This window comes from Chenopodium album, chromosome 23 (genome assembly GCF_948465745.1).
Source record: "Chenopodium album chromosome 23, dcCheAlbu1.1, whole genome shotgun sequence".
NCBI classification, from domain to species: Eukaryota; Viridiplantae; Streptophyta; class Magnoliopsida; order Caryophyllales; family Amaranthaceae; genus Chenopodium; species Chenopodium album.
Window position 1 is genome coordinate 39,625,383 of NC_137856.1, and position 13,659 is coordinate 39,639,041.

General features: G+C 34.1%; 1 protein-coding gene across 1 annotated transcript; it reads left to right on the top strand.

Annotated features, from left to right (window-relative positions):
* The first annotated feature begins 11,083 nt into the window (after nt 1-11,083).
* LOC145609572 (peroxidase 40-like) lies at nt 11,084-13,064 on the top strand. The gene is made up of 4 exons (XM_081665026.1): nt 11,084-11,377; nt 11,846-12,037; nt 12,134-12,299; nt 12,593-13,064. Exons 1-4 carry the CDS (start codon nt 11,084-11,086, stop codon nt 12,988-12,990), a joined length of 1,050 nt encoding a protein of 349 aa, XP_081521152.1. The 3' UTR covers nt 12,991-13,064.
* The last annotated feature ends 595 nt before the right edge of the window (nt 13,065-13,659 follow it).

Sequence of the window (13,659 nt, forward strand, 5' to 3'; positions counted from 1 at the left end):
TTCGAAAATATTATATATGGTTATAAGTTGAATACTTGATTCATAATGTGGATAAATTGGACCAATGAGATCCCAGGTAGGAGAGGTTAGGGTCGACGTTGCCCAAAGCCCAAATCCAGCCTTAGACAGAGCTCATTGTCAATCCAATAATCCCCATTATTAATCTTTCTTCGTATTAAAATAGAAAGTAGTTTTTACTTAAATATATACATAATATATACTTTCGGAAAAACAAATGCGAAACTCTATCCTATATGCCCTTCTTAAGTCTACCCATCAGTTTTATATTCCAATTTTTATCTTTTTAAGACCCGAAAACTGATACCACTTTGTAACACCCCCAAATTACTCTCTAATATTAATAATAATAATCCAACTTAGGGAGTAACATGGGAGTATTACCGCCACGTGATTACGTAAGGCTTAACAGAGTTTTGCAGCGGAAATAGTACTTTACTTTCATTAATGATAATAATAGTAGTAATAATAGTTTGATACACTTTCAAAGTTACTACGCCACTAATACTATGTTAACTAAGTTAAACTAGGTGATCACCGCCCATGGTTCCCAATGCAGCACATAGTTCACGTTGTCCGATCGCCATCACCTATCTACTCATCAAAATGATAAGTAGGGCCAAGCCAAAACAAAACAAATACGCATTAGCCAAAATGCTAAGTACATACAAATGCTAGACATGTAAAATCAATTTATTAATTAAACATGCTTTCGAATAGATTCAACTTTAATAAATCATACTTTATCCAAACCATTGATAAATAGAAATTCATATATAAAAACTTGTCAAGAACCAATTTCCGAAATAACCAACTTTCCAAAGATAATTCCGAATAGGATGGATCAATCCTCATTTTCGTAAATCATTTTACCACCTAAGTGTGCACACCCCCCAAGCTAGTAACTCCTTTACATAGTGCTATCAAGGGGAAAGACTAGGTCATACAAAGCCCATAGTTTTCAACTTACTCCGCGTAGTGGGAGTTAAAAATCCAAAGATCCAAGGAATAAATCCTGATAAATAAACTTTTCAATATCCCATACTCGGGATAATTTAAACAATAAAACTTCCGTCTTGAATATCAATACAAGTTTATAATCAACCATATAAAACATTTAAACATTTGAGATTAAACGATTAAAACATGCTTTACCGAAATATATTTCACAATCATCTAAACATGGTTCGAAATCACTTAACATGTAAATCACGTTTCATATAAAAGTCACTTTATAAAAGATCTAGCCACGTGTACGTACCTCGATCTTTGCACACAATTACAGAGATCCTAATTTCGAACTCGAAATTCCTCCTATAACAAACCAATAATCCTAATCAAATACTTTTCAACCCATAGATACGATGACTTAAAATACCGACTTTGACTAGTTGTGCATGACCAATTTATTAACACTTGTATTTATAAAATAATCTTTAACTATCCGTAATAATAATAATAATAATAATAATAATAATAATAATAATAATAATAATAATAATAATAATAATAATAATAATAATAATAATAATAATGCTATTAGTAATAATAAGAGTAGTAGTGGTGATACGTAGGTAAGTAGTAGTATAATAGTAGTGATTGTAGTAGTAGCAACTCAGCAGCAACAACTACAATACTAACATAAATAATAATAATAATAATAATGATAATAATAATAATAATAATGATAATAATAATAAGGTAGTAGTACTACTTTCGTAAGTAGTAGTGAGTAGTAGTAGTCTAGTAGTATAAAGTAGGAGTACTAGTCATGCTTATAATAATAATAATAATAATAATAATAATAATAATAATAAGGTAGTACGTAGGTAGTAGTAATAGTAGCAAAATATCAACAACAACAACTACAATACTTACAGCAACAACAATGATAATAATAATAGTAGTAATAAGAAGAAGAAGAAGAAGTAGTAGTACTAGAGAAAGAAGTTATGGCTTACGGTGCAATACAAGGAAGGAGAGGGCTGCTCTTGTGGTGGTCGGTGGGTCGCCGACTGGTGGTGCACGGCTATGGGAGGGTGGTGTAGAGGGGAGAAGCTAGTTGGAAGAGGAAGTATGAAGAGGATTTTAGAGAAGAAGATAGAATGAAGTAGCCATGTATATGGCTATTTATAGAGCATCCTTGATACTATTTCACTCTTCACCATTAATGGAGGAAGCAAGTGGGCAAGTGGGTGGGTTTTCCCCCTCTTGCCGACATGCTCTAATAATTTTTTTTTTTTTTTAATATATATATATATATATATATATATATATATGTAAATATGTATATTGAAGTAGAATGCTAGGTAAATTGACATACAAATTTTGTGTAGTACTAGTGTACTACTTATATATTGAAATAGCGAATTTTGTATTTTTGCCGACTGAATTGGATACAAACTATTAATGGTTGAAAATCTGGTTTCGATACGACAAGTTTCAAATTGACTTGTATAATTAATATCATCATCAAATATAGGTATAAAATTATCATATAATTATTTTGTATGATAAAATATATCGGAAAATCCATATTTAATAATTGTTAAATGACTTAAAATACGGGGTATTACATCCAATTTTTCTTAAAACGGTCAATTTACCCGTTCGAAACTTCCACCGATTTCGTGAACTGAAGCCTACCACTGACATTTTTGACAACCTATAATGGTCATATATGGTTCCAAACATCATTATATGACTCTAAGATGTATCCCCTAGGGTCTCAAGACTTTTCACCACCGGGCCCCGTAACATCAAAATTTCCTCAAAAAGCATGGATAATAGCCTTCAATTTTGGAATTTTTTGACCTTTTTTCGCTAGGAAATAAAAATTGTCGAGATGTTTACCATGATACCTAATGTCCTACAGAAGTCCAATTGGGTGGGTGACACCATCCATTTTGCCATAAAACGGTCAATTTACCCGGTTTAAAACTTGCACCAATTTCATGAACTGAAGCCTACCACGGACATTTTTGACGACCTATAAAGGTCATATATGGTTCCTAACGTCATTATATGATCCTAAGATGTATCCCCTAGGGTCTTAAGAATTTTTGCAACTGGTCCATGTAACATTATAAATTCCTCAAAAAGCGTGGACAATTGTCTTCAATTTTGGAATTTTTTGACCTTTTTTGGCTCGGAAATTAAAATTGGCGAGATGTTTGCCATGCTCCCTTATAACCTCTAGGAGTCCAATTGGGTAGATAGAACCATTCAATTTGCTTTAAATCGGTCAATTTACCCGTTCGAAACTTGCACCGATTTCGTGAACTTAAGCCATCCACCGACATATTTGACAACCTATTAAGGTCATATATGGTTCCAAACTTCATTATATTACTTTAAGATGTATCCCCTAGGGTTTCAATATTTTTCGCCGCCGGGCCCCATAACATCAAAATTTCCTCAAAAAGCGTGGATAATAGACTTCAATTTTGGAATTTTTTTGACCTTTTTTTGCCCAGAAATTAAATGCCAAGATGTTTACCATGGTCCCTAATACCTTTCGGGAGTCCAATTGGGTGGATGGAACAATCCAATTGCCCTAAAAACGGTAATTTACCCGTTCGAAACTTACATCGATTTCATGAAGTTAATACTTCTAGGACATTTTTGACAACCTATAGTGGTTATATATGGATCCAAACTTCATTATATGACTCTAAGATGTATCCTCTAGGGTCTCAATACTTTTCGCCGCCGGGTCCCGTAACCTTAAAATTTCCTCTAAAAACGTGGATAATAGCCTTCAATTTTGGAATTTTTTGACCTTTTTTCGCCCGGAAATTAAAAATGCCGAGATGTTATCATGGTCCCTAATATCCTACGGGGATCCAATTGGGTGGGAGGAACAATCCAATTTTTTTAAAATGGTCAATTTACTCGTTCGAAACTTGTACCGATTTCGTGAACTGAAGCCTACCACGGACATTTTTGACAACCTATAATAGTCATATATGGTTCCAAACTTCATTATATGACTTTAAGATGTATCTTTTAGGGTCTCAATACTTTTCGCCACCGGATCCCGTAACATCAAAATTTCCTCAAAAAGCGTGGATAATAGCCTTTAATTTTGGAATTCTTTGACCTTTTCTCGACCAGAAATAAAAATTGACGAGATGTTTACCATGGTTCCTAATACCCTACGGAAGTCCAATTGGGTGGATGGAACAATCCAATTTTCCTTAAAACGGTCAATTTACTTGTTCGAAACTTGCACCGATTCGTGAACTAATGCCTACCATGGAAATTTTTGACAACCTATAATGGCCACATATGGTTCTAAACGTCATTATATGACCCTAAGATGTATCCCCTAGGGTCTCAAGACTTTTCGCCTCCAGGGCCCCGTAATATCAAAAATTTCCTTAAAAGCATGGATATTAGCTTTCAATTTTGGAATTTTTTGACCTGTTTTCGCCCAGAAATAAAGATTGCCGAAATGTTTACCATGGTCCATAATAATACTCTGCGGGAATCCAATTAGGTGGATGGAACCACCCAATTTGCGTTAAAACGGTCAATTTACCAGATCAAAACTTGCACCGATTTCGTGAACTTAAGCCTTCCACGGACATTTTTGACAACCTATAATGGTTGTATATGGTTCTTACATTCATTATATGACTTTAACATGTATCCCCTAGGGCCACAATACTTTTCACCACCGGGCCTCGTAACATCAAAATTTCCTCAAAAAGCGTGGATAATAACCTTCAATTTTAGAATTTTTTAATTAAAATTTTTTTGCCCGTAAATAAAAAATGCCGAGATGTTTACCATGGTCCACAATACCCTCTGGGAGTCCAATTGGGTGGGTGGAACCATCCAATGTTCCTTAAAATGGTCAATTTACCCGTTCGAAACTTGTATTGATTTCGTGAACTGAAGCCTACCACGGACATTTTTGACAACCTATAATGGTCATATACGGTTCCAAACGTACTTATATGACCCTAATATGTATTCCCTAAGGCCTCAAGACTTTTTCGCCACCTGTCCCCGTGACATCAAAAATTTCTCAAAAAGCGTGGATAATAGCCTTTAAATTTGGAATCTTTTGACCTTTTTTCGCCTGGAAAGAAAAATTGCCGAGATATTTACCATGCTCCCTAATACCCTCCGGAAGTCCAATTGGGTAGGTGGAACCATCCAATTGGCCTTAAATCGGTAAATTTACCCGTTCGAAATTTGCACCGATTTCGTGAACTTATGCCTTCCACGGATATTTTTGACAACCTATAATGGTCATATAAGGTTCCAAACGTCATTTTATGACCCTATGTTGTATCCCTTAGGTTCTCAAGACTATTCGCCACCGGCCCTGGAACATCAAAAATTCCTCAAAAAGCGTGGATAATAGCCTTCAATTTTAGAATTTTTTGACCTTTTTTCGCCTGGAAATAAAAATTTCCGAGATGTTTACCATGATCTCTAATATTCTCCGGGAGTCCAATTGGGTGGGTGGAACCATCCAATTTACCTTAAAACGGTCAATTTACCTGTTCCAAACTTGCACCGATTTCGTGAACTGAAACCTACATCGGGCATTTTTGACAACCTATAATTGTCATATACGGTTCCAAATGTCATTATATGACATTAAGATGTATCCCCTAGTGTCTCAAGCAAAGGCGGAGCCAGAAATTGTTTATTAGGGGGCCAAACTTAATACACTTCTCTCGTTTTTTTTGTTGCACCATGAGTGATTACGTTTATTATTGCATTTTTTTCTATTAATATATAAAATCTTACTTTTATAAATATTATAAAAAGTTAATATTTGAAAAATAGATTTCGAGACGAATCTAATTAGATCTCACATGACTATGTTTTTCCTAATGGATAAATCACCAAATATGGTTAATGAGGACTACGTGACTAGTGTAGAAGCACTTTTGGTGCATTAAAAGAAAACGAAGGAAGTAAGTATATTGAAATTTTTTATTAAAAATAGTGAAACCAAGCATCATAATTGTAATAAAAATAATGAAAATCAATTAAAAAAAATAAAAATAAAAAGTGTAAGGAGTAGGTATCGATCTTGGAGGGAGAGTAGATCTTATAAGCATATATAAGACCAGCTGAGCTAAGAATCTCTACCATATGAATTTGCCAAATTTAATAGATATTATATACCAAGGGGGAGGCCATAGCCCACCCCGGCCCCCCTGGTTGCGCCACTGGTCTCAAGACTTTTGCCACCGGGCCATATATGGTATAATGGTCATATATGGTTCTCAAATTCATTATATGACCTTAAGATGTATCCCCTAGGGCATCAATACTTTTCGCCACCTGGCCCCACAACATCAAAATTTCCTCAAAAAACGTGGATAATAGCCTTCAATTTTTGAATTTTTTGACCTTTTTTCGCCCGAAAATAAAAATTACCGAGATGTTTACCCTGCTCCCTAATACCCTCCAGGAGTCCAATTGGGTGGGTAGAACCATTTAATTTTCCTTAAAATGATCAATTTACCCGTTCGAAACTTCCACCGATTTCGTGAACTGAAGCCTACCACTGACATTTTTGACAACCTATAATGGTCATATATGGTTCCAAACATCATTATATGACTCTAAGATGTATCCCCTAGGGTCTCAAGACTTTTCACCACCGGGCCCCGTAACATCAAAATTCCCTCAAAAAGCGTGGATAATACCCTTCAATTATGGAATTTTTTGACCTTTTTTCGCCCGGAAATAAAAATTGCCGAGATGTATACCATGGTCCCTAATACCCTCCAGGAGTCTAATTGGGTGGGTGGAACCATCCAATTTTCCTTAAAATGATCAATTTACCCGTTCGAAACTTTCACCGATTTCGTGAACTGAAGCTTATCACGAACATTTTTGACAACCTATAATGGTCATATATGGTTCCAAACATCATTATATGACTCTAAGATATATCCCCTAAGGTCTCAAGACTTTTCGCCACCGGGCCCCGTAACATCAAAGTTTCCTCAAAAAGCGTGGATAATAGCCTTCAATTTTGGAATTTTTTGACCTTTTTTCGCCCGAAAATAAAAATTGCCGAGATGTATACCATGATCCCTAATACCCTCCAGGAGTCCAATTGGGTGGTGGAACCATCCAATTTGCCTTAAAATGGTTAATTTACGTGTTCGAAACTTGCACCGATATCGTGAAGTGAAGCATTCCACGGTTATTTTTGACAACCTAAAATGGTCATATATGGTTCCAAACGTCATTATATGACCATAAGATGTATCTCCTAGGTTCTCAAGACTTTTCGCCACCGGGCCGCATAACATCAAAAATTTCTTTGAAAACGTTGATAATAGCCCAGAAATAAAAATTGCCGAGATTTTTTCCATGGACCTTAATGTCCTCTGGGAGTCCTATAGGGTGGGTGGAACCATCCAATTTGCCTATATGCACCCAATTTACCCGTTTTCGTACACACCTCTTGTATTGGCTATAAGCTGTCACGGGGCTTTTATATAACCGAATAATTGTCATGTATGGGTCGAAACAATATTATATGACCTCAAGATGAATCCTGTAAGGTTTTGTGAATTTCTGACACTGGATCCCGACACTTCCTAAATTGATCCAATTTTCGTGTATTATAGACTTCAAATTTGGCCTTCGTGTATCATTTTTTCACCCGAATAGATTATGTATTCAGGTACTTGCATGGGTTCGCAAAGGGCCTTGGGAGTCATAAATAGTGCTCGGAACCGTCTCATTCATCCTTAATCATCATGTCTTAAGGCAAAGTCGATATGCTCTCAAATGTCAAAAATATCTATTTGTATGCCTTGTCCTTGGGTGCACATGTCTTGTGCACATGCCACACGCCCCCTTGCAACATCCAACATCCCAACAGTCCAACACTTAGGCTTTGTGACTTGTGTTATTCCCGTACTTAGCATTTTTTAGCATATAAGATGCACCGTTAAGTAGAATAATATATATATGTCGTATATGGTTGACCCTACGCATGCACAGTTAACATAAAATGCATCATTAAATCCAAACATATACTATACTATCCATTATATTAGCATACGGTGACTAAACTAGGCCTACAACAAATATGGCAATAATTTGACAAATTACCAATTTTAATGGTGCACACAATTAATCATATGTTTCAAGTTGCAAAAGACATTTTTTATTTAATCAGGTTACATGTATACCGACAACCTTCTCTTTTTTGGGCATGATACGTACGTCCATATTTAATTAATGACGATTTTCCCGTTGTTTTTTTTTTTTTTTTTTTTTTTTTTTGACGATTTTCCCGTTGTTTATTATTGACTAATGCTCTTAATTTATTTTGCTAACTCAAAATTACACATCTCATTGAATCCATGGTTTACAATCTCCTAGACACATACATGCATTTCATTCCTTTGATAAGATAATGAGTTACAGAGTTAGGGGAAGAGTGTGAGCACGTATCCAAGCATGCATGTAATACAAGGAAAGTTAGTTCACACTACTCTATGAGTTATGAATTTATGAATATTATGATGGCGTGATACATACTAATAAGTGATGCACCGCGAACATGTATTATTTTATGATGTCAAGTTCCCTTTTTTAAAAACTCGGGTAAGTCATTCTATATTAAGAATAATATATGTCACAAAATTTGCAATTTATAATATTAGTCATAATTTAATAAGATTAAACACTTCTTATTAATTAACATCACCACTTAAACAATCGTAACAAAAAGGATTAGTAATTAGCTTAATTATGAGCTAGGAGTTGAGAAGATATGGCAGCTAATTCAAGATATTAACGTGTAGGAATGTAGCTAGGATCAATGGATAATGTTATCTTTTGCATAATGGACTCTACTCTAAGAATTGAGAAATGAAGAGTAGTACGAGTATATGTTTAGGTACATTCATACATGTAATGTCATATGTGCTAGCGTATGAGATGCATATCTATTTTTTATTAAAAAGAATTATATACTAAAATTAGGAAAGTTTTAGTTATATCAGAACTTAAATGTACCAGACATGTACTGTGGGCAATTTAAAGAAGCTTGTATAACACATTACGAATATATAATATAATGATTTGAAAACCTTATTAAGTAGTGGATATAGCCTCATCTACGTATATATCACTCGGCAAGAATCTCTAAAAAATCATTATGATCTACAAAATACTATTACCATACAGAAAAACACAAACATTTCAACATCATATAGTACATTAAATTGATGTAAAAACTGCTGAAACGAATATTCACAATAGCTGGAGAGATTACTATCAAGTAATTGCTATACCGTAGCCATCACCTTTCTTTTCTTATTTATGCCTTTCTTTTTTTTTCTTAATACCTTTTTTTAGCATTACAAGATTTACAACTCGTATTTTCATCCAAATTATATATTTTTCCTAAATCTTTTGTGTGGTGGATAATCGAATCCTTGAAATTTTTGAAAAAGGAGACATTAAAATCATGATGAGTGGGAATACTTTTTTATAATTTTTCAATTAAGTCAAAAAGAAAGATCCTTTTGTGGTTTTCTAGCTCTAAAAATATATGTGATCCTTAGAATTTTTCCTATCAAATTTTTTGTACGTTGAGATATCAACCAATAGATTTGGATCATCATAAAAATGATCATCAAAATAAGTGGTACGTTTAATTGCTTTTCATGTATACTTTTAGGCTTTAGCAATTACATCCAATGGCTTTTAATCAATCAAGCTAAAAGCTTGGCAAGTTTAGTTAGAATTATTATCATGTCGGCTTCATGGTCTTCAGTGGAACATTCTAGGTGTAATAATTATGCACTTCATATTGCATTAGGATGTTGATACAAAAAAGAGTAGTTTGTGAATGTGATTATATATGGGAATAAGTTGAGTAATGAAAACTACTTGTAGCTTTTTATTTCAATCAATGGTCTTGTACACTCTCAATGGCCTCATTGTATAGGAGTTTTAGTTATATTGTGCAAATATGTTTTTGGTGGAATTTTACAAGATGTGTTAATAGGTGTATCCAACATTATATTTTGTGATACCCTTTTCGAAGATCCGCTCAAAGTGCCTTGTACAACTAACTAATCTAATCTCATAAATTTAACGCAAAACTAAAAGTAAACACAAGAATGTATCACTTGAGATCTATATATATTAACACCATGTATCAAGCCATCTTTGTGTCAAAGGTTATGTTTACTTCAAGTGGTCAAGTGGGCTAAAACTATATCTAACTTTGGGCTGCTATGGGCTGGAAGTGGGCAACTTTATTCTATTTTTGTCATAAGGTTGTATTCAATTCATGTCACTGGTCTTACTGGCCTAAAAGATCATAATTTTGGTTGTTAGAAAATCACAACATACTAAAACCACTACAACTTGAAGGAAATTGCATTCCTAATACTAGGCCATATAGAACAAACATTATGACATTTATGCTAGAGAATGACATAATAATATACACTAGAGGAAAACACTTTCTGTGGGTAGCTTAATGAGTTTTCGAATTGGAATACTCTTGCTGTTTCGTTTTGTTTGTCAGTATGTTTTTTTTTTTCTTGTATAAATCAATGTTTCCATCTCTTCACACGAAAGATTTCAAATGGAACAAACATAAAAGAGCGAAGGGAGTCCATAACAAGCAGCAATCTCAATTATGAAATAAAATGTAGCTCTTATTAATTTCATTATATTACCTTCTTATATTATATTTTTCACTCCACATCGAAGGTATAATTACAATGCAATGATGCATATAAATCAAAACTTCCTACGTTGAGTTGATCAAATGCTACAAATAAAGTGATGACTTCATAGTAGCTAACATCCACATGTTAGGTTTTCTTTGTTTCTATACTCACTCAATCACTTACATCGTTACAATGTCACCTATTCTTTTAATTGACTATTTCCACTGTAATTTTAACCACTATTCCACCTTCTTACGTACACTACATTACTATAAATATGCACCTTCATTTTGCGTACTGATCATCACTTGCATACTAATTTATCGTTGGATTAGGCAACTTTAGCTAGCAATTGAGTGAACTGACTAATCATTATGTATTCGAAAATGAGCATGTTCAATGTTTTGGTGCTAGAGTTACTACTGTTAGTAGTGGTAGTAGCTCATGCAGCAAGCCCGCCGAAAGCCTTGAATAAAACATGTCTTGAAGATGGCAATGTAGCCTATGCAGGGGCTTCTCCAAGTGGTGTACTGCGAGTTGATGCGTATCAAGATAGCTGTCCTGATGCTGAATCCATAATATTTTCGTGGGTCGAAAATGCTGTGCTTAATGATCCTAGAATGGCTGCTTCTTTGCTTCGCCTTCATTTCCATGACTGTTTTGTTAATGTAAGCATCCTCTATATCTTTCTAGTTTAGCTCTTATTATTAAACTTGTTACAAATTTACATATTACAATAGACGAAATTTTAATGTAATTAAGTATACCCGTTGACTTAGAGTTAATAATAAACTGATCTATGACTCAGAAATAATTGTGTTTACTCTCTTTGTCCGGATTTAATAGTTATGTATGAATGTGTGACTCTGTTTGCCAAAGAAGTCAAACTTAAACAAATGGTTTATAACAAAAATATTTTTGTCATCAAAAATAATATTGTACTCAATGAGATTAATCCTAAAAACAATCATTGCGCGTAAATTATTTTACATCATAAATCAAACTGAATAAGATAAAATTAATGGTAATAATCTCAAAGGGTACTATTTTGTTGAATGCATAGATTAACATGAAGCTCTATACAAATTTGTTTTAATGTTACAATATAAATTTTGATTTTCTCTTTGTATATGTAGGGATGTGATGCTTCGGTATTGTTAGATGACACTGGTAACTTTGTTGGAGAGAAAACCGCGGCACCAAACTTAAATTCTCTAAGAGGTTTTGAAGTGATTGATTCTATTAAATCTGAATTGGAGTCTAATTGCCCCGGAGTTGTTTCTTGTGCAGATATTTTAGCTGTTGCAGCTAGAGATTCCGTTCTTATGGTAATTTCTTGATTGAGTTTTATTTTGGTGAATAAAAATTAAATATTTTTAAAGGCTACTGAGCTTTGTTTGACAATATTTGTGCAATTATTGTAGTCTAATGGGCCTGGGTGGGAGGTCCAGACAGGAAGGAGGGACAGTTTAAGTGCTAGTAAATCAGCAGCAAATACCAACATTCCAGGCCCAAATTCAACAGCCCAAACCTTGGTAAAAATGTTCCAAAATGTGGGCTTAAGCCTCTCTGACATGGTAGCTCTCTCAGGTAAAATATGCTTTAAGTTTGGCTTGCAATTCATTTATGCACACACATTATTTTGTTGTAAGTTAAATCTACATAAAACTTATTCAATAATGGAGAAAAAGTTACAAATTCTTGCATGCACTTGGATGTACCACGAAATTGAAGTTCATTTCTATTCCAAATGATTAGATTTCCACTTTAATTCCATGTGCTCTAGATATACCCAAGTGTATAACAGATTGTACTGGAAAAGTTATGAAAAGTAATGTATACTTACATAGTAATATACTAAAATTGTAACATGACATTTATAGGTGCTCATACTCTTGGTAAAGCTCGGTGTTCATCCTTCAATTCTCGGCTTCAAACCAGAAGAGGGGACATCAATGTTGATTTCTTGCAATCATTGCAGCAGCTTTGCTTACAATCCAACAGCAATAACAATATTCTAGCTGACTTAGACCTAGTAACTCCAGCTACATTTGACAATCAGTACTATGTTAACCTTTTATCTGGAGAAGGATTACTGCCCTCTGATCAAGTCCTTGTAGGCGGTGATATTGATCAAACAGGTGAGATTGTCCGATCATATGCCGAGGATGAAGGTGCATTCTTTGAGGACTTCATTGCTGCAATGCTGAAGATGGGAAGCATAGGAGTTCTTACTGAGAATAATGGTGAAATTCGTCGTAACTGCCGTGTTATTAACTGATGATGCCTAAACAAAGTAGTTTGCCTGCTTAGATTTGCAGGCGTTCTGGTGGAGTAGTTTACTTAGTACTATTATGTGAATTGCTAAGTGTTGATGTCGGATTTTTCTAAATTATGTATTAATGTACTCGTACTATGTATGGATAAGAAGTTGATGAACTCTGATTTGAAAATCTTCTGAAATTGAAATCCTGAAAACTATCCTAAACATTGTGCATTACTCTTAAAATTGGGTGCAAATCCTATTTTGGGCTAGATGCAATAGTAGAGTTTTGTCGTTTTAGTTAGGAAGATTGAATTGGACGGATCAAATTGACGAGTGAATGATTGATTTCTGTTCAAAAAATATCAAGAAAAATAACTTTTAAACTTGAAATTTACTCTTAACAATTTAGTAAAATCATTTTTTTTTTCCAGATAATCTCAGACTAAATGAGCTCATAGGATGATAGGACCTCACATAAAAAAATTTCACTAAAATATGTTGAACCAAAAACCTTAAGGTGATTAAGACAAAGTATGTTTGCACCAAAGATCAATATGTAGTCATTTATACACGATACAAATACCATCGAATATAAACTTGCAGTTTCATTTTATACTTTCCACTAATCATTAAATATATTAAACCCTACTCCAGTTTTGTTTAAAGTAGCAAGTACGTAAACAA